Source organism: Cervus canadensis, chromosome 28, assembly GCF_019320065.1.
Source record: "Cervus canadensis isolate Bull #8, Minnesota chromosome 28, ASM1932006v1, whole genome shotgun sequence".
Taxonomy (NCBI): Eukaryota; Metazoa; Chordata; class Mammalia; order Artiodactyla; family Cervidae; genus Cervus; species Cervus canadensis.
In genome coordinates this window covers 3,315,871-3,337,710 of record NC_057413.1, presented here as the reverse complement: position 1 = coordinate 3,337,710, position 21,840 = coordinate 3,315,871, and the positions used below count along the sequence as shown (strand labels likewise).

At 51.0% G+C, this 21,840-nt stretch overlaps 1 protein-coding gene across 1 annotated transcript in view; it reads left to right on the top strand.

Annotated features, from left to right (window-relative positions):
* F13A1 (coagulation factor XIII A chain) overlaps positions 1 to 21,840 on the top strand; it is a 139,846-nt gene that overhangs the window by 101,300 nt on the left and 16,706 nt on the right. The window contains exons 11-13 of the mRNA XM_043449561.1: positions 7,796 to 7,949; positions 15,166 to 15,453; positions 20,116 to 20,276. Of these exons, the coding sequence (XP_043305496.1) occupies positions 7,796 to 7,949; positions 15,166 to 15,453; positions 20,116 to 20,276 (603 nt within the window). The remainder of the gene's footprint in view (positions 1 to 7,795; positions 7,950 to 15,165; positions 15,454 to 20,115; positions 20,277 to 21,840) is intronic.

The window sequence follows — 21,840 nt, the reverse complement described above, 5'->3', positions numbered from 1 at the left end:
GCTTTAGTCACTTTAGCTTAGGTCTCTGTACCCAGGAAGTAGGTACCAACTGCTCCCAAGAAATTAAGTGACTAAGTGAATCACTGAACTAAAAATTGGTGGAGACCATCCACGAACTGACATGGGAGAGTGCCCTACTTCACTCTGAGACTAGCCCAGTGGGTCACACAAAATAAACTCCAAACACACCCCAACTGTGGTCTGAGTCTGGGAACCCCAGTCCGTTTCCTGCTATTCCAAGCCATCCTCTACCAGCGGGGACAGAGTAAGCTGTTACAATACGGATGTGAGAAAACAGACCTGGAACACAGCTCACTGACAGGTGGATGGGGGCACTTTGGGAAGAGGCGGAAATTCTGGAAGAACTGGGTAAAGGCTGGAAGCAGAGAGAGCAATTCAAAGGTGCTCCAAGGGAGCTCTGAAAGTCAAAGTAAATGTAAAAACTACCAGGTAAAGGAGAAGGCCCGGCCGGGAGGCTGCCGGGGTGGGGGAAGGGGGAGGAGCAGAGAAATATGTGAGGTTGAGAGGCGGGACTTACCCTGGGTATGATTTCACCAGTAAACGTGGTGAAATAACATCTACCACTATGGAATCACTTTGCCAACCGTTTGATGCTCTCAGCAGCCCTTTAAAATGGCTGTTATAATTCTTCCCATTTTACAGGCAAAAAGTGATTAAATAACCTTTCCATGATCATCTAACCAATAAAGAGTAGTGATAATATTTAAACCCAGGCAAGCACCAGGTTCAATCCCTCGGTTAGGAAGACTCCCTGGAGAAGGAAATGGCAACCCATCCAGTGTTCTTGCCTGGAAAATTCCATGGACAGAGGAGCCTGGCAGGCTACAGTCCATAGGGTTGCAAAAAGTCAGAAGTGACTGAGTGGATGAACCCACATGTAGGCACCCAACCTCACGCTAGTAACCACCACATCCTGCTACTATTCTACAATGAATACACATGTATTATTAACATGCATCTAGCACTGTGGGAATTCAGAAGCCTGAGTCCTTAAGAAACTTGATATTTGACGGAGGCAGTGGTACATAAACACAGCAACATTTAAAAAACAACAATGCAAGTGTTGCTGTGGAACCAAAGGTCAAACGAGTGATGCAGGTGATAAATGACCCGCATTTATGTTAATTGAGAAATACGAGCTAGGACTGCCGCAGGACAGCAGAGGCCACCAGACCCTGTCCTGGGAGAGAGGGTGACCGGGAACAGACACAAGGACAACAGTGTGATGGCCACCGTAGATCCAGAGGAGCATTACGGAGCCCATGGAGGGGAGGGCCGGGGATGCTCCCTGGAGGGAGTGGAGCCTGAGCCGTGTCGACCCATGACTAGTAGTTATTCATCTTTCCTGGCAGCTCAGTGGTATCCACCTGCAATGCGGGAGATGTGGGTCCGATCCCTGGGTCGGGAAGAGCCTCTGGAGAAAGAAATGACAGCCCACTCTAGGATTCTTGCCAGGGGAAATCTCATGGACAGAGGAGTCTGGCAGGCTTTACAGTCCATGGGGTCACAAAGCTCAGTGACTGAGCACAAGCAGACAAGACAGTATTCAGGTGAAAGAGGTAAGAAAAAAAAAAAGCCAGAGGAAGGAAGGAATTTCAGACAGAGGAGAAAACTGGAGCTTCCGAAAGGTACGTGCAGACAATTAAGAACTGTTCGGGAACTTGCCTGGCAGTCCGATGGTTAAGACTCTGAGCTTCCAGTGCGAGGGGGTGTGAGTCTGATCCTTGGTCAGGAAGCTAAGACCCCACATGCCCTGCAGCATGGCCAAGAAAACATAAAAAATAAATAAAAAGGAAAACCATCGAGGCTCACAAACAGTGATGTGTTGGGAGGTGTCAGGTGGTGACCGCTGAAGAACCTAGACGTGGGGCATTCTGAGCTGAGAACGGACACAAGAGGTTTCCCAAGGGGTAGGAGAAGGATCGGAGCCTGTTCAGCCCAGGCTGGACGGGAAGGCCTCTGGGCGGAAGCCCGGGGCGGCCGTGACTTTACTCCATGCCTGAATCAGGTGAGGGATGACAGGTGGCCACGGAGAAGGCTGGCCTGGGAATGTCTCAGAGATAAAATAAGAATAAACACCGCAGACCCCAAGACTGAACATGTGAATTACACGAAAGGAACAATGCCTCTTCCACTGTACCTGCCGTCGCAGTTTCTAGAAGCCTTGGGAGAACAGGCAGACTGTATTCGGGATTTTCACCTGCTGGATTTCATTTTGAGATTTCAAGACTCGTGCGATCCTCCCCAACTGCCATCTGATCGTTTCCCAGGCCATGAGGACTTCTTAACGGGAGATCTCTCTAAAACTCACTAAGCCTTGTGTTTGTAGTTTTATTATGCTTTGTTGCTGTGGAGGAGAGAGGAACAGACTCCCTCCAGGAGCAAAATGCCGAATAGCTGCTAACGCAAACGCTTTCCGCTGTTATTAAGTATAGATCGGGGTGTTGTGAGTGTCACCGGGACCCGCAGATCGCAGTTATTCCTCTCTCACCCAATGCAGCCTTGTCTGACGGCGCACGCGATTTGTTGCTCTGGGGCGGGCCGGGCTCCGGGGCTGAGCCCTTTGTAAGAGACGCTCAGATGGCTGAAAAGTGCGTGAGGAGTCAGGACGCTTCTCTCGGGGGTCCTAAAGCAGGGCTCCGTGGGGGGCGTCCTCCTGACTTTAACGAGCGCCTGCAAGGCTCGGGTCCCAGACCGCCGTGCTCCCCCTCCCCGCCTCCTCGCTGCGTCAGCCTGCTTCTCGCCACCCCCGCGACGTCCGCCGGAACGTGCCTGCTCTCGCCTCCCAGCAGGCCGGCTTTCCTGGTCGCTCTTGACTCACTTCCGGGCCGGATCAGGCCTTCTGCTCGTGGACCAGCTTGTGGTTTCCTCGCTGAGTGAAAGCAGAAGCCCAAAGGAGAGCTGTGCACAAAAGCACCCACCTCTGCGCTTTTCCCATCTCCAGATTCTTCCTGGGATCCGGGCTTCTTTCTCTGCCACCCTCCATCCTCTTGCCCTCAGCCCTGCAGTGGGTTTCTTCTGCCTGCTCTGGAGGTTCCCAGAGAGGGCAGAGGAGGTCTCAGCGTCTGCGGCTCCCTTCCCAGGTCCGGGTCACTGAGCATTCGGAGTTGCAGCCTCTCTTCTGTCTCAGCTGCTTCTAACTGCTGTCCCCTTCACTTCATCCCACCAAACTCACACACACACATACACACACATGCTTGCACACTCACACATACATTCTCTCTCACACACACTCAAACACACACACTCTCTCACACAGTCACATGCTTGCACACACACACACTCACCCATTCTCTCACACACACTCAAACACACACACACACACACATGCTCACATACTTACACACACACACACACACACAGAGACACATTCACATATACTCCCTCACACATTCACACACACACACACACACACACTCACACACACACACACACTCTCACACACACACACTTATACGCATACACACATCCTCCCTCCTGGCACTGAGGTGGTTCTTGCAGCAGAAGTGACGGGCCCCCTGGGGTCACCATCACCACCCCATAGCTCCAGGAGCCGCACCTTCCCTAGTCTGGGGCCGGCAGTTCTCTGGACTCAAACTGTCCAACAGCTTCTCTGCTGATTCTTTGGCCTCAGTTCAGGGTTGTTTATTTCACTACCAGTTATTAGATGCAGTACATTTGGGGATATCTCAAAATAATTCACCTGTTCATTCAAATCACATGTAAAACTCTGGAATCATCTTGGCTTCTCTTTCTAACCTCCCTTAAGCATTTTGCCAGAAATACCTTCCAGTTATCCCAGATCCAGGCATGCCTGTGCCTCCATCATGACCCTCTGAGCTCTGGACAGCTCTGAGCTCTGCGACATCACGTCCTAACTCATTTCTTCCTCCTTGCTTGCCCCTCTCCAGGTTACTCTCCACAGAGCAGCCAGAATTACCCTTTACAGTGTGAATAAAAACATGCCACTCCCCTGCCAAACCTTTGAATGGATTCCCACCATGTTTACAATTAAGCATAAATCTTTACAAGATTTCTGTGATCTATGAGATTCTATGTGATCTGGCCCCTGGTTTCCCCTCCACCCCCACCCGTTGCTCATGTGTCTCCAGCCACATAGACCCCCTTGCTCTTCTGGAAACATCACAGACTGTTCCTTTGGCCGTGAAAGCTCTTGTCCCACCCTCTACCCCTCTCCGAATGTTCTGCACCCTCACTGCATCCAGGTCTCTGCTCAGCCCACCTCCTTAAAAAGACCTCCACTCCCCACATCTCCCACATGAAGCAGGCCTACCCGTCCCTCTGTTTCTGTTCTTCTCTGACTTGGTGTTATGGTTTCCCTCCCTTCTATAACATAAGTTCCTCGGAGATAGGCTCTGCTGGACTCTCATCGCTGAAAGCAGGGTCTGGCACACAGAAGCCACCAGTACACACACGAGTGAATAATAGAAGCAAGAGCGTGTGCCCGGTGCACTGCTGAGAACAGGATCTCAAGGAGACGGGGGCCAGATGGCACCTTCACGCCCGGGCCGTGCTGGTGGGAGATGAGCTCACGTGTGCGGCAGCAGGGCACACACACAGGAGCCCCTACGGGATGAAGGAAGGCAAGCACAGGGTGGACGTCTGGCAGTGGTGCCAGGAAGGCTCCCAGACATCCAGGCATCCGCTGCCCCCCAGCCCCGCGAGCCCTGGGAGCAGCAGCCCCTCCACACCACCTGTGATGCAGCTGCCTCCACTTGGGAACAAATGAACAGAGCAGACTCTGTCCTGGGTCCTGAAAACAAGAGCCTCCACCGTGAGCGCTGAGAAGTGGACACACGTTTACAGTCCATGGGCACAGGCGGGAGTTTGTAGAGAGGACGCTCTAGCCTGAGGACCTGGCCCACCCTAGCTGAGCCCCCCGGGGGCCCTGAAACATCCAAACACGTCCTCACATTGGTCTTTACACATACTGCTCCTCCTGCTAGGAAAGTCAAGTGTTAGTCACTCAGTCATGTCCAACTCTTTGAGACCCCATGGACTATATAGCCCGCCAGGCTCCTCTGTCCATGGAATTTTCCAGGCAAGAATACTGGAGTGGGTAACCATTTCCTATTCCAGGGGATCTTCCCAACCCAGGAATCAAACCCGGGTCTCCTGCATTGCAGGCAGATGCTTTACCGTCTGAGCCCCCAGGGAAGCTCTCCTGTTATTCCCCACCTCACTTTGGAAGTGCCCGTGTTGTGTGACCATAGCCCTTCAAATCTATGTGCAGGACTAGATGGCCTCTAAGACTCCTTTCCACTCAGAAGAAATGAAACATAGGACTTTCACAGGTGGTTCTGATCTACTTGCCAACCTTGCAAGGAAGGTTGCAGGCTCAGAGACGTTCGGTAGCTTGCCCCAAATCACACAGCCTAGGTCCAATGTTTCTTCCACTTGTGACCGTCCTACCACGGAGATGCAACTGGTCTTGGACAAACTTTCTAAGCTCCTCGGTGCTTCTCATATGCATTCAGGATGGAGAGTCACCACACTAGGGGCTGAAACTGAGAAGAAAGCTCGCAGATGTCTCCTGGAAAGAATCCTTTCCCTCCAACCCGCCCCCTACCTACATGTGCAGAAGTCACTTCATGTGTGAGTTTCTCCTCTCCTCTTCCCACAAGGGACAGTGTGGTGGGCCGGCCTGAGGTTTCAGCTGATATAAATCACTGCTGACCGTGACTTCAGCGACGAAATTAAAAGATGCTTGCTCCTTGAGAGGAAAACTATGACATAGGTTTTCCATAGACAGTGTATTAAAACGCAGAGACATCACATTGCCGACAAAGGTCCATATAGTCAAAGCTATGATTTTTCCCATAGTCATGTACGTGAAAGTTGGGCCATAAAGAAAGGTCGGCACCTAAGAATTGATGCTTTTGAACTGTGGTGTTGGAAAAGACTCTTGAGAGTCCCTTGAACAGCAAGGAGATCAAGCCAGTCAATCCCAAAGGAAATCAACCTTGAATATTCATTGGAAGGACTGATGCTGAAGCTCCAATACATTGGCTATTTGATGGGAAGAGCCTACTCGTTGGAAAAGACCCTGATGCTGGAAAAGTGTGAAGGCAAGCAAGAGATGGTGAAAGACAGGGAAGCCTGGTGTGCTGCAGTCCACGGGGACTTAGCGATTGAACAGCAACAAAAAATTTCCTAAGCTTTGCTCAAGGGAAGACAAGGATCTAGCCACTTCCACATGCAGCCTTGTCTCCCTGGAAAACTGAAAGCGGTCGTAAGGACTCTTTATGAAGAAGAGGCTTGTCATCATTGTTGCTATCACTTGCAGCTGAGGAGGGAGTGGTCTGTGCCTGCATGGCCTCCTCCAGGGGGAAACCCGAGGCGCTCAGGAAGCTCATTTAAAGTTTCCTTAAACTTTTTTTACCCAAAATGAGAAATACTCCTGAGGTGTCTGCTCCGTCTGCTCCCGTCCTGATTGCTGATTCCACGTTTAGTCTTTCACACCACGTGCCAAGTGCCGCCAAGCCCTGGACACCACACGGAGCAGGGCCCACGCCTTCATCCTCAGAAATCTGAGGCAGGGCGGGACCAGCTGGACCCCAGCCTGGGACCTCCCCCTGCGTGGTGCTGTGGTCCTTTGGGGCAGGCAGGAGAGGCGGTGTCCTGTGAAAACCCAGGAAACAAATACGGGCCACCCAGCAGGAAGGTCAGGCTGCGTGCTCAGACCACCCTGGGTGAAGATGAGGGCCTGCGCGATGCCCACCCAGGGGAAGAGCCGGGCGTGTGCCGTGGGCCGCACCTGCCCCGTCTGCGCTGCTTCTCCACCACCTCCCAGTACTTGTGTGACCACAAACACTCTGCTGGTCCTCTGACTTGTAATGCCTCGTCTATAAAACAGAGATAATAGTCCCTACTCATAGGATTGTTGTGGTGGGGTTTAAATTAAATCATTTAAAACGTCCTGAAACATTATGGATCAATAAATGTTGATTGCTTACTTTCCCCTGAGCAGAGATCAGACTTCTTGTAAATTCAGAAATTTGTGAGAAAGTAGAGAAAATTTGCTCTCTTAAACCTCATCTTTAACCTCATCAGATTTTCCCAATACCTGGCAATGATCGTTGCATTTTACTTGACTTTGATGTTTACTAATCTAAGTGAGAATCACATTCACATAGACTTTACCTCGCTCGGTCGCAGAGTGTTCCTATGAAACTGGCAGAGCAAGTGTGATTATTTCCATTTTCTAGAAGCAGGAATGAGGTCCCCAGGGTAAGGTGTGTACTTTCTAACAGTGCACACCCAAAATCAGAGCCCACGCTCCCTGCAGCTGACCCCACGCCTGTAGCTGCTGGTCTCTCTGCCTATCACGGGCTTCCTTCTCTCCATTTATTTACTTTAAGCTTTAATGGGGTAACATTGATATTCAGAATGCAGATGTTTAGTGTATGCATCTTGATGGGTTTGAACATATGCATATACCCGGAAAAAAAAAATATTTCCCAGAAGCCACCCAGCAGACTGCCTCTCCTCTCTAGAAGTAGGTCACTCCGTTACTGTCAGCTTAAAAGAAGCTTGAGAAAGAGAATAACAGACAGGGTGCTTTCTGTTCTGCCTTAGGAGGTAGAATTTACCAGCAAGAAAAAGGAATGAAAGAAATGGTTGGTGCTTGAAACGACTTAGCCCGGTGGATAACGTCATCCGCAGGGCTCTTGGACGCTACACTGTTGAGAGCTAGAGATTTTGGTGACAAGGACATTTGACGGTGGCTGACGGCCTCCTCTCCTGTTTTTAGGTCAACAGTGACCTGGTTTACATTACAGCTAAGAAAGATGGCACTCATGTGGTTGAAACCCTTGATACCACCCACATTGGGAAATTAATTGTGACCAAAGAAATTGGAGGAGATGGCATAAAGGACATCACGGATGCCTACAAATTCCAGGAAGGTAAGCTACTGCAGTCGAATGAGGATCTCTCTGTCCAAGTCCGCTTCATTGTGACAGTCACCATCACCATGAAATGCGTTCCGGAGAAGGCATGGCCTTTTGCGGCATTCAAAAGTTAGAAATCGAGCAACTACGCCTCACACCCACAATTTTTCATTTCGTTTTAGTTTTACTTGTTTGTTTGCTTTGAGCAGAATTCCCCTTTACATGGCTTCTGAAATAATTGGTTTAAAGTCACGTCTGTTTTAACAGAATATAGAATGTGTTCTAATTCATAAAAATAGGAAAGAATCTAAATTTTAATCTTAATAGAAAACATTACATAACTAATGTAATTTTAGTTCAATAATGAATTTTAAATAACTATTCACAGTTATTTGCTCTTGGTGTTATTTAGTCGCTAAGTCATGTCCGACTCTTTGCAACCCCGTGGACTGTAGCCCACCAGACTCCTCTGTCCATGGGATTCTCTAGGCAAGAGTACTGGAGTAAGTAGCCATTCCTTTCTGCAGGGGATCTTCCCCACCCAAGGATGGAACATATGTCTCCTGCATTGTCAGGCAGATTCTTTACCACTGAGCCACCTGGGAAGCCCTCACATTTGTTCAGAACCTTGCAAACTTTTTTCACATGCATTGTTCCATTGAAGTATCGTGGAAATTCCTTGACAGGAAGTATAGGGAATATAAATGGATGTAGGTAACATAAAATGAATAGGACATGACCACTTCACTAATTCAGGCCAAACAGGGTGAAGTCTTGTTTCAGCCATAAAACAATGCTAAGGTGGTTTCGTTAACCTTTAGCGTGTGGAGTGTTTCACACGGAGCTGTTGAGTTCAGGCCCATCTCAGTCACTGCTGAGTGTCTACTGTATGCCTGAAACTGTGTTTGGTGCTGGGCATCCCCGCAGTGAGAAGGACCCAGTTTCTGTTTCTGGTCAAATGATAGGTTCATTCTGCTGACGGGGCTTTGAAAACAAAAAGGGACGCCCAGTCCAACCAGGAGATTCACAAAAAGCAAAGCCCAATCAGAGAAGTCACAGACCTCAGTTAAAGGAAGCTGGACTGAGGCTTCTAGAAGATGGGAACAGGACAAAGGCATGGGGTGTGAAGCAGCAAGTGTGTTTAGGGTCCTGCAGGTAAAGAATCCGCCCACAATGCAGGAGACTCAGGTTCGATCCCTGGGTCAGGAAGATCCCCTGGAGAAGGAAATGGCAACCCACTCCAGTACTCTTGCCTGGAGAGTCACATGGACAGAGGAGCCTGGAGGGGCACAGTCCATGGGGTTGCCAAAGAGTCAACATGACTTAGCAACTAGACAACAAGGCATTACTAAAGCACTGGGCTCAGAGCGCCCAGAGGCTGGAGTGAAAGTTCCCCAAGGTTGGTCGTGGACAGGAGGTAAAGGAGCTTGGGGGTCTTCATGGGGACGTGGAATATATGTTACAAATGATTCACCACCAGAGCTTCTTAGGAATGGCATTTATTTCAATGAATGGATAAAAAACGGAGAGTAATTAGCATACACCTAAATATTCATCAGTATTCCTGAAATGCTGAGTGCAGAATGCGTTTTAAATATTTTAGATCTGCTCCCTACTCTTGTTTACAAAAGCAATTTGCACTATAAAGAGAAAGTTTGCTGAATTGAGAACTCTTCTGCACAGTATTAGAAATTCAGGGTTTGTGTCACCTGAAGCAGTGAATTTGTGCTGTGCTCCTGAAATGGTTGGTTCTTCTCTTCTGTCGGCTTTCATTCACTGCACAACAAATACAAGAGATTTTTTTTCTTTTTGACTTTTTCTTTTCTAAAAAGAGTGTTTTTTAAAACATAAACACTGTGAAACAGAACAGATGAGCAATGCCCTTTTGTGATAGTGTCAGGCGAAAAGGTTTGGAAAAGAAAAGGAGTCCACGAAAGAAGTGAAAGAAACTGGCTGCAACACTCATTCATTCATGCATCCTTCCAACAACTTGCTGTTAACCACCCACCATATTCCCAACACTGTGTCCACCTGGAGACTCCCACAGTCCTGTCTCACCATCTAAGGGAGAGATGGACAGGAAGTGAATCCTCACCTTGCCGGGTGGTGGGTGCCCAGGACAGGGGTGGATGAACAGGTGCCCGGGGACCATGGGGGACGTTAGCAGTGCACTATATTCCTTGTGTTGTATGTGTATCCTTGTAGCTTATTTTATGCGTAACGGTTTGGACTTTTGAATCTCCTGCTCTCTCTTGCCCCTCTCCCCTCCCCTCTTCCCATTGGTAACCTCTAGGTTGTTCTCTGTATCTGTGAGTCTGCCTCTCTTTTGTTATATTTATTAGTCCATTTTTTAAGATTCCACATGTAAGTGATATCATACATTCTCAATCTGACTTATTTCACTAAGCATAATACCTTCCCAGTCCATCTATGGTGCTGTAAATGGCAGATTTTCATTCTATTTTATGGCTGAGTAGTATTCCATTATGTATATTTACCACATCTTCTTTAACCATTCATCTCTTGTTGGACACTTAGGTTGCTTTGAAATTCTTTCTTCTCTTTGTTCCTATGACACAGCTTTCTCCCGATTCCATCTCAATCTACCTCTTTTTTCTATCTTTTTCTGCAACTCAGAGCTCCCCTTTCTTCACCCTCTCAGAATGTCATTCCATTCTAGTCTTTGTTCCTGCCCTCTAGCTGCTGTTAACGTGCACACACATACTGGTTCTCCCAAGTCTGTCTCCAGCCGAGACTTACTTTTAAGCCCAGCACTCACCTAAATGTCCCATAGGAACCTGAAGCCGAACCTTCCCAAATGCCACCTTCTCTCATTCCCTCCCCATCCCAGATCTGTTTCTCCCACACTTCCTGCTCCAGAGAAGAGAACCGTGATCCACCCAAACTCAGCACGTTGAGAATCCACCAAGCAGAACAGCCCCTAAATGTCCTCTTCAAACAGTTTGCATCCATCTCCTCCCCTCCATCTCCATGGCCACTCTCTGAGAATCAAATGGTGTCGGGCTTGGAAGCCCTTTGGCATCGTCCCTGATACGTAGTAACTGACCAATAAAAGCCAGTTTCCACTATTACAAGTAATTCTGTTATCACTGCCCTGGCCTACTGTTAGCTTGGGCTATGATAGTTTTCTGCTGGATGTCTGCTATAGTTTCCCAACCCCACCTTCTCTCCTTGCTCTCTCCTTCCCTCTGTCTATGTCATTGCCTCCAAAGCGACATGTTTAAAATATAAATCTCAGCCTGTAGCTGCTTAAGAGCCCTCACTGTCTTCTGTTGCCTCCAGAGTAGTCCAACCATTGCTCGCCAAGCCTCTGCTAGCGGCCTTTGCGCCCCCTCGCCGCGCCTCCTGACCACACAGGGGCCAGAGCAGCAGGCAGGAGAGCTGCCAAAGGTTCCTCCAGCAAGCCAGGCTCCCACCTGCCTCCATGCCTTTGCTCTCGCTGGGGAGAGAAAAGCCCCTCTGAGAAGCCGCCCCTGCCCCCGGGGGTGTCACGTTTCTGCCCCGTGACCCCTGAACCACACCCTAATGTCTGACCCAGCATCCGTGATAACAGGCGTGTTGTGAGCCCTCTTCATCCCCCCGTGTTCCTCACCTGAGCCTAGCACGGTGCCTGGACATCACAGGGGCACATCCAGGTGAGACGATCAAAGGAATGGCGGCTCAGGCGGCACCGTCACAGGTGAGCCTCGCTGGACATCCGACATCCGCCACTGGACCATTCCTTGTCTGCTACAAAGACAGCAGGTTTGTCTCTTGATGAAGGCAAAGTGCTTCTCCAAACCCCAGTCCTCCAGAGCCTCTGTGCCAGGCTGGGTCCTACGTCCTGGGGACGAGGAGCTTACCTCCTCCCGGGGGATGTCACAAAGTGACAAGTACTGGGAAAAGGAAAGAAGACCAGGTCATGTTAGTGAGAGACGAGAGGTCCAGGGTCATGGAAGTCGGGGAGCACCCTGAGAAGCTGACATTTGAGCTAAGATCCAAGTGACAAGAAGAGACTTCGTCAGACATAGAGGGGACTCTCATGACACCCAGGTCACGAGAAGGTGGTTTTGACCTTGGTTCTGAGCCACAGAGGAGCTGCAGGAAATGTGATCTGGCTTTAGATCATTCTCTCAGGCCCCCATTCATGGCCCTGCATTGTGCGCGCCATCAGAGCCCAGAAGAGAACTGCAGAGAGCGGGCGTTCTACCCAACTGGGGCGGGCCTGCGGTTCCTGCCTCTTACCTGGGCCTGCGCTTCCTGGCAACCCCAGCCCGCCTCACTGCTCACGGGGACGAGCTGGTCCCCAGAAAGAAGCCAGAGCTTCCTCCATCTGTGACCCACAATGAAGTCCCTCCTGGTGTCCGAAGCTTCCACTGCCCCTCCCCCACTCAGTCAGCTCAGCCTTTCCCTGTGGAGGGACCTCTCTGCCTGTGACCATGTTCCCACTGCTGGTGCCCGCCTCCTGCATTCTGCCTAAATGCATATTTGGTGCCCGTCCAAAGCGATAATCATTAATGCTCTCTGTCTTGGGGAGCTCTTTGCCAGATGCTTTCTGCTAAAATATTTCACTGCACTTTGCTTGTCACAACCCCCCCCCCCTTCCCTTTAGAATTATCTCCCTCTTATCGATTGTAAACATGTGCCCTAGCCAATGCTTGTCCTGGACCAGTTGTTTCTGGCTCATTCTTGCAGTCTTGACAAGCAGGGAAATTGCCAGCGTGCGCGCACACACACACACACACACACACAGAAATAGACATTCACTTGGTTGGCAACACCTGCTGGCATTTTCTCTGTCTCTGAAAGGTCCTGGAAGCTTCTCATTCTTATGCATGTCCTACCTCTAAACCACCTACCAACCCTGCCACACAAGGAAACTGACAGTGGTAATAGCGCCTGCTTTGCAGAGTCGTTCTGAAGAGGAGACAGTACACAACGTACACCTCCCACAACACTCGTCACAGTTGTTGTTCAGCCACTAAGTCGTGCCCAACTCTTTGTGGCCCCGTGGACGGCAGCACGCAGACCTCCCTGTCCCTCACCATCTCCCGGAGCTTGCTCAAACTCATGCCCATTGAGTCGGTGATGACATCCAACCATCTCATCCTCTGTCGTCCCCTTCTCCTCCCGCCTTCAATCTTTCCCAGCATCGGGGTCTTTTCCAATGAGTCAGCTCTTCACATCAGGTGGCCAAGGGGTTGGAGCTTCAGCTTCAGCATCAGTCCTTCCAGTGAATATTCAGGGTTGATTTCCTTTAGGATTGACTGGTTTGATCTCCTTGTAGTCCAAGGGACTCTCAAGAGTCTTCTCCAACACCACAGTTCAAAAGCATCAGTTCTTCAATGCTCAGCTTCTTCATGGCCCAGCTCTCACATCCATACATGACTACTGGAAAAACCACAGCTTTGACTATATAGATCTTTGTTAGCAAAGTGCTGTCTCTGCTACCTGTCAGGGTTAGCTCTTAATGATAACTGTTATCATCATTGATTGACCTCTTCATCTCCGTTGCATTTCATTGTTAAGTAAAGTGGGAGAAAACAGCTTAAGAATTAATATAACTATAAAACTCAGCATTTTTATTTCAAAGTGATTCTTCTTTTGCTAGCCACTGGCAGGACTAGCTTTTGTTTTTTGGGTTTTTTAAAGTTTATATTATTTATTTATTTCCTGCATCTTCGTTGCTGCGCACAGGCTTTCTCTAGTTGCAGAGAGCGGGGGCTCCTCTCTTAGTCGTGGCTTCTCTTGTTCTAAGCGGAGGCTCTAGGCACATGGATTCAGCAGTTGTGGCACACAGGCGTCGTTGCTCCAAAGCATGTGGAATCCTCCCGACTCAGGGATCGAACTCACGTCTTCTCCACTGGCAGGTGAATTCTCATCCACTGAGCCAGCAGGGAAGCCCCAAGACGAGATTTTACAAGCCAAAGAATTTGCCTCTGTCTCACACATGCACTGAGATACATCCAGAGGAAGTCAGACAGTGAAGACTACTGAGGAGGGTCAGCCCAGCCTAGAGCCGTCAGCAGCCCGCTCTCAGCCCCAACTTGTACCTTCTCGGCTCCCCACGTGCACAAAGCCACTTTTTCATTCTTCCGTCTCTCACTTTCTTCCCATCTCTACCACCACCACCACTTTGGAAACCCTACTTAAGACATTTTCCTAAAAACAGCACCCAGGTCTCAAACTCCCCCACCAGATACCAAAAGGTGTCCCTCAAAAAAGATGTGTTCGGGGTCAGATGAGTTTGGGAAACCTTGTGTGAAAGTAAAGAATTCTCAAGACTTCCCTGGTGGTCCAGTGGGTTAAGACTTTGCCTTCCAATTCAGGGGTGAGGGTTGGATCCTTGGTCGGGGAGCTGAGATCTCACATGCTTCCAGGCTAAAAATCAAAACATAAAACAGAAGCAGTATTGTAACAAATTCACTAAAGACTTTAAAAGGGGTCCACATTAAAAAAATAGCCTTAAAATAAAAGTAATCAAGCCTCCCCAGGGTTGGGCTCCATCTCAGAACCTTGGCCAGGCCAGTGAATGCTGTGGACACCCAGGAGACACCCCAGCATTGTGCTCCCGGTGGGGACTGGACCTCTGAGCCTTCTGCGGGGGAGGCCTGTTCTCACTGAGCTGAGTGTAGGGGCCGGTTGCTGCTTGGGGAACGTGACCTCTGCACCCCACTGGAGGCACGTGACAACGGAGAAAGGAGAGCGGGGCGGGGCTGCATCGGCCGGGGGGCGGGTCAGCGGGAGCACGTGAGACAGGCCCAGGCGGAAGGAGACAGGAGGAGACGGGTCTCGCCGGCCAGACCCACGAATGGGAGAAAACTCACGGTTGTAGACGGTGAAAGCTAAGGTGGAACTCCTCCAGCGGCGTGGCTAGGAATCTGGGAGGGGAGCAAATAGATTCCGCAGTGTGAGAGAGTTAGGTTTTGTCAGCTCTGCCTGATGAGCCCTGAAACAGTGGCCATGGAAAAACAGCCGGTAAGAGTAAGTTCTGTAGCAGTCCCTGTTCAGATAAATCGAACCCAGCAGCGCGGGCAGGTTGACTCTCTGGGAACTTGATTTTGCAGAATTCATAACATAGGAGGATGAAGATCCCCATAAAGGGAAGCCGGGTGGCTTGCAGAGGCAACCCAGCAAGTCCAGCACATGCCCCCGCAGCCCTCTGTTCATTAGGGTGACTTTCTCTGGGGTGGCTGGCGTTCCTATGTCCTCAACTCTGCACCTCTCCTAGGTCAAGAAGAAGAGAGGCTGGCCCTGGAAACCGCCCTCATGTATGGGGCGAAAAAGGCCCTCAAAACAGAGGGCGTCCTCAAATCGAGGTCTGACGTCCACATGAACTTTGAAGTGGAGAACGCCGTGCTGGGCAGAGACCTCAAGGTCGTCATCACCTTCCGGAACAACGGCTCCACCCGCTACACGGTCGCAGCCTATCTCTCCGGCAACATCAGCTTCTACACCGGGGTCTCCAAGGCGGAATTCAAGAGCGAGACATTCGACGTGACCCTGGAGCCCTTGTCCTGTAAGTTGACGAGGGGTCTGCTCCCGCCAGGATGTGGGGAGAACACCGCACACATCACTAGGTTGTTGATTCACCCCCTCACACACACACAAACCTTTGTTTAGGGCCTACGAGTCCAGATAATATTCTGTGCTGGTGACACAGCAGAGTTGCTCTTGGAGTTGATGGTCTCCTGGAGGAAAGATGGGGGCTGGACACAAAACAGTCAAACAAGCGAATATACGTGGTTCTGCGTGGAATAGGAAAACACGAGGCAGGGTAAGGAAGACAGGAAGTGCTGGTGAGGTGTGGGGTGATCAGGGAAAACCTCTCTGACAGGGTGGCGTTTAACAGAAACCTAACAGAGGGGAAAGAATGAGCTTTCCAGCCAGAAAAAAAAAAAAAAAAAGAGCGAAGGCCCTGAGCCCAGGGCTTGTGTGATGTGTTCGTAAGCAGCAAGGGGACCAGGATCGGGAACAAGGGCGTCAAGAGGATGGGGGGTACAGACCCAGTAAAAACCTAGAGGACTCTGTGAGGACTTTGGTTTTGATTCCAGTGACCTGCAGGGCCACTAGAGGGTTTTGAGCAGAATCGTGCCCTGGTCCGACTTGGGTTTGAAAGACCACTCTGGCTGCTGTGTTGAGAACAGACCATGGGGGTCGTGGAACTGAGCTTTCGGAGTAGTTACGATGCTCTTGCAATAGTTCCGAGAGAGACGGTGAGTGGGTGAGCGAGGCGCTGAGAGCTGTCCGGTCTGGGCATGTTCTGAAGGCCGAGCTCTCGGGACTGGCTGACCGGTTGGGTGTGTGACATGAGAGGAAGCTGTGGAGGAAACTAAACAAGATAATATATATGGAAGGTTTCCCAATGGTAGGCTGTCAGTACGTGCTAACTTCCAATATGTCCACGCTTCGGGAAACTGAGACCAGAAAAGGTGAGCTGACGTGTTCAAGGCCACACATGGCGGTCAGAAGTAAAGTGGGTACCGGAAGCCTCATGACATTCAGGTAGGGATGGGGAGCCAGCTCCAGGCATCCTTGGGCCCTAAGGGGGCTAGTTCCTGTTCTCTGGGGTCCCGCGGCTCCTCAGTCCCCCGGACAAGGACCTGTACCCCGTCCTCCTCTGACCACTAGAGTCCCACCTCAGTCTTCTTCCCCTCCTCTCCCTGACCAGCAGAAGCATGAGCTCACCTGAGTAGCGGACTAGAACAGCCTGATACCTTAGCCGTCTCAGTCATCCACCCCAGGACGTGGAGCCCGACTCAATGTCAACGCAGCTCCCACCACTCAGCCCACCCCAGGCTTGTCCTGAATAACTTGAAGGGAGTCGGAGACTGTTTTTTGCTTTACCCTGCAAGCAGGTGGCACTAGCTGCATGCAATAAGCTGCCCATTGCAACTGAAAATACATCGCAATGTATTTGCAAAAAGCCACAGGATCCTAGACCTATATCAAGCAGGTCAGGGTACAGTCTGTTGTCGGAGGGTCTATTGCAGAGAAAGTTTTCCAAGTAAAACAGGAGCCATGTTTTCCAGATTGATGATTAAAGGAGATGTGTGAGCTAGAATCAGCTGGGAAGATTTGAATAACTTAAACCTTTCAGTATCTGCAAGGGTGCTATGCCTTCCACTCGGCTATATTTAGTTTTCTTTGCGTTTTTGAAAAAGAGACGAGGCAGCCCCTGTCTGTGTCTCCCTTGGCTTTCCCCAGACACCATCAATGGTACTGGCAGGATCCCAGCTCCACCATTCAGAGAATGAAAACCTATTCTTCTTTCTCTTGCCACGTTTAATAAGCTTTATCTAGAACAATTTCTTGTGCAGTGGCAAAACACAGCACTTACATAATGTGTTATTTTAGGAGCCTGTTCTCTGGGGCTCAGAAACACAGCCCAGCTTCTTCAGTGCTAAGATTTAGAGGATATTCCACCTGAGAGAATAAAGAGACCTGAGGCCAACAGGATCAAGGCAGAGTCAGTCTCTGTAAAGTTGTCAGGCCATCTCAGCAGCCTAGACATCCCGGTGGTCAAACATGGCCCTCTAGAAATACCAGAGGGTGTCCATTATTATTATTATTATTACGGGAGGCTGCCAGAGGCAAAATGCATGTTGAAGGCCTCTCACTTTGCTGCCCCGTCTGACTCCAACTGGCCGAGTGGAAACAGGTCATATATGCTCATCTGAGATTGTCTCCAATTGAGGGACAGAGTTTCAGTCTTCTGGACAAGTCACTGCTCTGGGAGCCGTGGGGGAAGCAGAGTCCATGCTCAGACACAAAGGAGGCAGTAGGTGTGCGTCACCCAAAAAGGCAGAATTCGAGGGTCAAAGTCAAGGCAAGTTCATGGATTCAAAAGGCAGCCCTCAGGAGGATGGGACTGCTCCAGGAAGCAGGCTGAGTTGTTGAGTGCTTCTCTAGGGCAGACCAGTACCTTCTAATAACTCTGTGTAGCCGTGGCTGACTCTAAGCCCGGGCACTGGGCCCTTTCAGGCCTGACCGTTGTTGGGGGACTGTGGGGTGCGTGGTAGGATGTTTAGCAGCATACATGGACTTCCCTGGTGGCTCAGATGGTAAAGAACCCACCTGCCAATGCAGCAGACACAGGCTCGATCCCTGGGTCAGGAAGATCCCCTAAAGAAGAGCATGACAACATACTCCAGTGTTCTCACCTGGGAAATCCCAGGGACAGAGGAGCCTGGCAGGCTACAGTCTGTGGGGTCGCAAAGAGTCGGATGCTGAACATGAGCAGCTAAGCACCTGGCCTCTACCCAGGAGATACCAGCATCCTCCTCCCAGCGGTGAGAACCTAAAAGGTCTCCAGTCATTATCAAACATTCCCTGGGAGCAAAACGTGCCCCCCATATACACACCATTGACAACCACTGGTCCAGGATGACCATCCTTCCTGTTTCACCAGGAACTGCGCGTGTTCTGGGGACAGGACTTTCAGTTTCAAAAACTGAGACCATCCAAATCCACTCAAGTCTGCCCTAACACCACCCCATCTCCTGCTAGAAAGCCCTTTGGGACTTAAGGAGCCTTTCAGCCTTGAATATGCATCATCTCATCATTGTATTCAAATGTAGATTAGGACTCCCTAGATGGGGGTGGGGCTGACAACCTGTATCTGCAACCAGCTTCCAGCCCACAGGGCTCCTGCGGGTCTGCAGGCCTTAGCAGAGCCTCAGGGACCTGGGTTGGGAGGGCCCAACCTTCCGCTGAACTGAGGTTCTTAGAGGGCTGATTCCAGGGGGTGAAGGGCCCCCTGGTTGTCGAGCAGTGCATCTCAGGCCCGCTGTACATTAGGGTCAGCTACAAAACTGTCAAACAAGGCGTAGACCCCAAACCTCCAAGATTCTGATTGAGTTGGTCTGGGGTGGGATCCAGCAGGGTAGGTTCTTAGATGTCCCCCAGTGACCGCGATGTGAGCCAAGACCGGGAGGTCCCAGGGCCCAGCCCTCCATGCAGAGACCTTGAAGCAGCTGGTAGGCACAGCCTGGCGCTCCATCGCCTGGGTGCCCGCAAGGCAGGAGGTCTCCCTGTGCCCCGATCAGTGCTCACCCCACACAGCCTTCCGGCCCCGGGTCCAGTTCACCCGCTCACAATGGGGGGCCAACGTGAACATGCATACTATATATACTAGAGACACACACACATATCCATAATGTAGACATGCACATGTAACACTCTACACTTATCCGCTTTGGGAATTGTTTCCCTGGACAACTTCCACTGAAGGAGGGATCTCTGGCCAAAAGCAGGCACTGAGCAGGGCGCCGTGGCGGAGACATTCAGCTCCGTGCAGGGGGTGGAGGCGAGAGCCCCCGTCCCCTCTCCCAGGCACGGGATCGGCCTGCAGGAGAGCGGCCCTTTGCCCCCTGGAATCCTGTGCTCTGGAAAACGAGAGTGAGAGGAAGTGGGCAGGGCGGCCAGACAGAAGCCCACCGCGGCGGTCAGAGCCGCAGGACGGAAGCCCCCTCCTCAGCCCAGATGGTGAGCAGAGGGGAGCCGGGACCACTCCCCGCCGTCCAGGTGCAGATGCCATCCCCCCCAGCTTGTCCCCACGCTCTCACGTCAGTGACCTGAGAAAACAAGCTTTTGGCACAGAGGTCTTTTAAGTTGCAGATAGCAGAGGGGGTGGGAAATGGGTTTCAACTGCTTCTTTCTCTTAAATAGAAAAATCAAATTGGAGCGGTAAGAATTGGAGAAAAAGCGTGGTGCCAAGGAAACAAGGAAAAGGTCCAAATAGTCGGCAGCTGCGCTGATGCGCGGCCAATGGCCGCCCGGAGACGTGGCTTATCTCAGGAGGGCACCGGGGCCATGGGCATCCCCGCCCCCACCTGCTGTCTCGGGGCTATTTGTGCACAGGTCCAAGCAGCCGCAGCTAAAGCCTTCTGGTCCTTGATTTCAAACCTCTCTGTCATATTGCGTTTTATTAATACAAGAGCAAAAGCACTGCTGGGAAAATGGGACACATTTTCTCTAGGAAGACTTGACTGAGTGTCCCATTTCCAGCACGTTCTTTACCCCAGAAGCCGGAGTGCTTCTTGTCCCTGATGGACTCACTGTTCCACTCGCCCGCCCCTGGTGGAGGCTGCGCCAACGGGGAGAAGACGGGGCCCTCGGGGGAGCAGGGAGCATCTCCTCCCAGGTTCCGACTTGGCGTGTCTGTGTTTCTTCTCTCCAGTCAAGAGAGAGGAGGTGCTGATCGGCGCGGGCGAGTACATGGGCCAGCTGCTGGAGCAGGCCTTCCTGCACTTCTTCGTCACGGCTCGAGTCAACGAGACCAGGGACGTCCTGGCCAAGCAGAAGTCCATCGCGCTGACGGTCCCCAAGGTCATCATCAAGGTCAGTTATAGTCTCTCAGCCGAGGAGAAAGGCGAGGTTGCTGATGAGGCCCCCGGCCTTCGTGCTTGTGAATGTGTGTGTGTGAATGTGTGTCTTGAGTCCTGCTCCCCCTGCAAAGAAAAGGAACTAGGATCCTCCTGTTCTTTGAAAGAAGTGAACCGCCCTATAAATAGATGTGCACATATAACACTTTTCCTCTCCTCTCCAGATTTAAATATATAGATGTGGCTGCAGATATAAATATAACCTGTGGGTATAAACACACTTGTGGAGGAAGATGGAGATGTGTAAAGGGTACAGAGAGAACTCAGTGTCTCCAGAATCAAGTGGGTCAGGCGTGGTCTCGGACGGCAGCCGCCTGGGTCCCCTCCCACCTGTCCTGCTGTCCGTGGAGTGCTCACTGTGTACAGTAGAATGCAGAGACCAAGATGTCAGCCTGACGACCATGACTTTTCGTGTGTGATACACCTGGCAACCACCGGCCAGAGGTAGACACAGAGGATGTCAACATACAGCTCCCTAGAAAGTTCCCTCGTCTTTTCCAGTCAATTACTCTGTCCCCCATTACCAGGACAACCACTCTTCTGACTTTTCCACGTATTGCCTGTTTGGCTAGTAGTTCATTTTTTTAAAATAATTTTTTATTTAGCTCTTAGCCCCTTCTTTTATTTTTATTTATTTTATTTGTGTATGGTTTTGGCCTTGCCACATGGCATGTGGGATCCTAGTTCAAGCCCACAGCTCCTGCATTGGAAGTGCAGAGTCTCAACCACTGGACCGCCAGGGAAGTCCTAACCGGTAGCTGTAACACTGCCTCTCCATTTTCCCCATTTAACGTCTGTCTCAGCAGAAACCTCTGCCCAGATGACTTAAAGGCACTTGGCAGAGGGGTGCTGGGCACAGGTGGGAGGAGAAACAAATATGGCAGCCTGCTTGTTCCCACCTCTCAGGAGCGTCAGCAGCTTCAGCATCCCCATCCCAGAGACCCGTCCCGCCCTGGGAGCGGACGCCCGGGCCTCCAGTAGGGGTCCTTGGGCGTGACATCTCGTGTCAGCCTTGTCCAGGGCTTGGAGACCTTCCCGAGCGATTAAGCGTGATGAGCACAAATCCAGGTACATTCCTCTGACATGGTGGATGATCACAAGCTTAGAGTCACCTGGATTTTAAAGCCTCTAGAGGGGGCGGGCGGGGAGGGGCTGGCAGTGCCTGGAGAGGGGCAATGAAGCCCCGTGTCTTACGAATTCGTGCTCTGAGTCACTTGTAGAGCTGGTCCCTGTTGTGCAGTGCTCAGAATGGCAGCCTTGCCTGGGTCCAGGCCCCGTGCGTGGTAATCCATCCGAGGGCTATCCCACAGTGGGTGCCACTAGGCCGAACCTTGGGCCACTGGAGGCAGAGAACCCTGGACCCTCCTTTTCTAGAAAGGTTGGAATCCTGACACCTCCTGGGTTCTTTCACCTCAGCCCCTTCTGGGCCCATCACAGCAGCATCCCACAAGAGGCCTTAAGAGACAGAACAGAAATGAGGGCTGCAGGCTCTGCAGAGAATATCCAAAACGGGGGGGTGG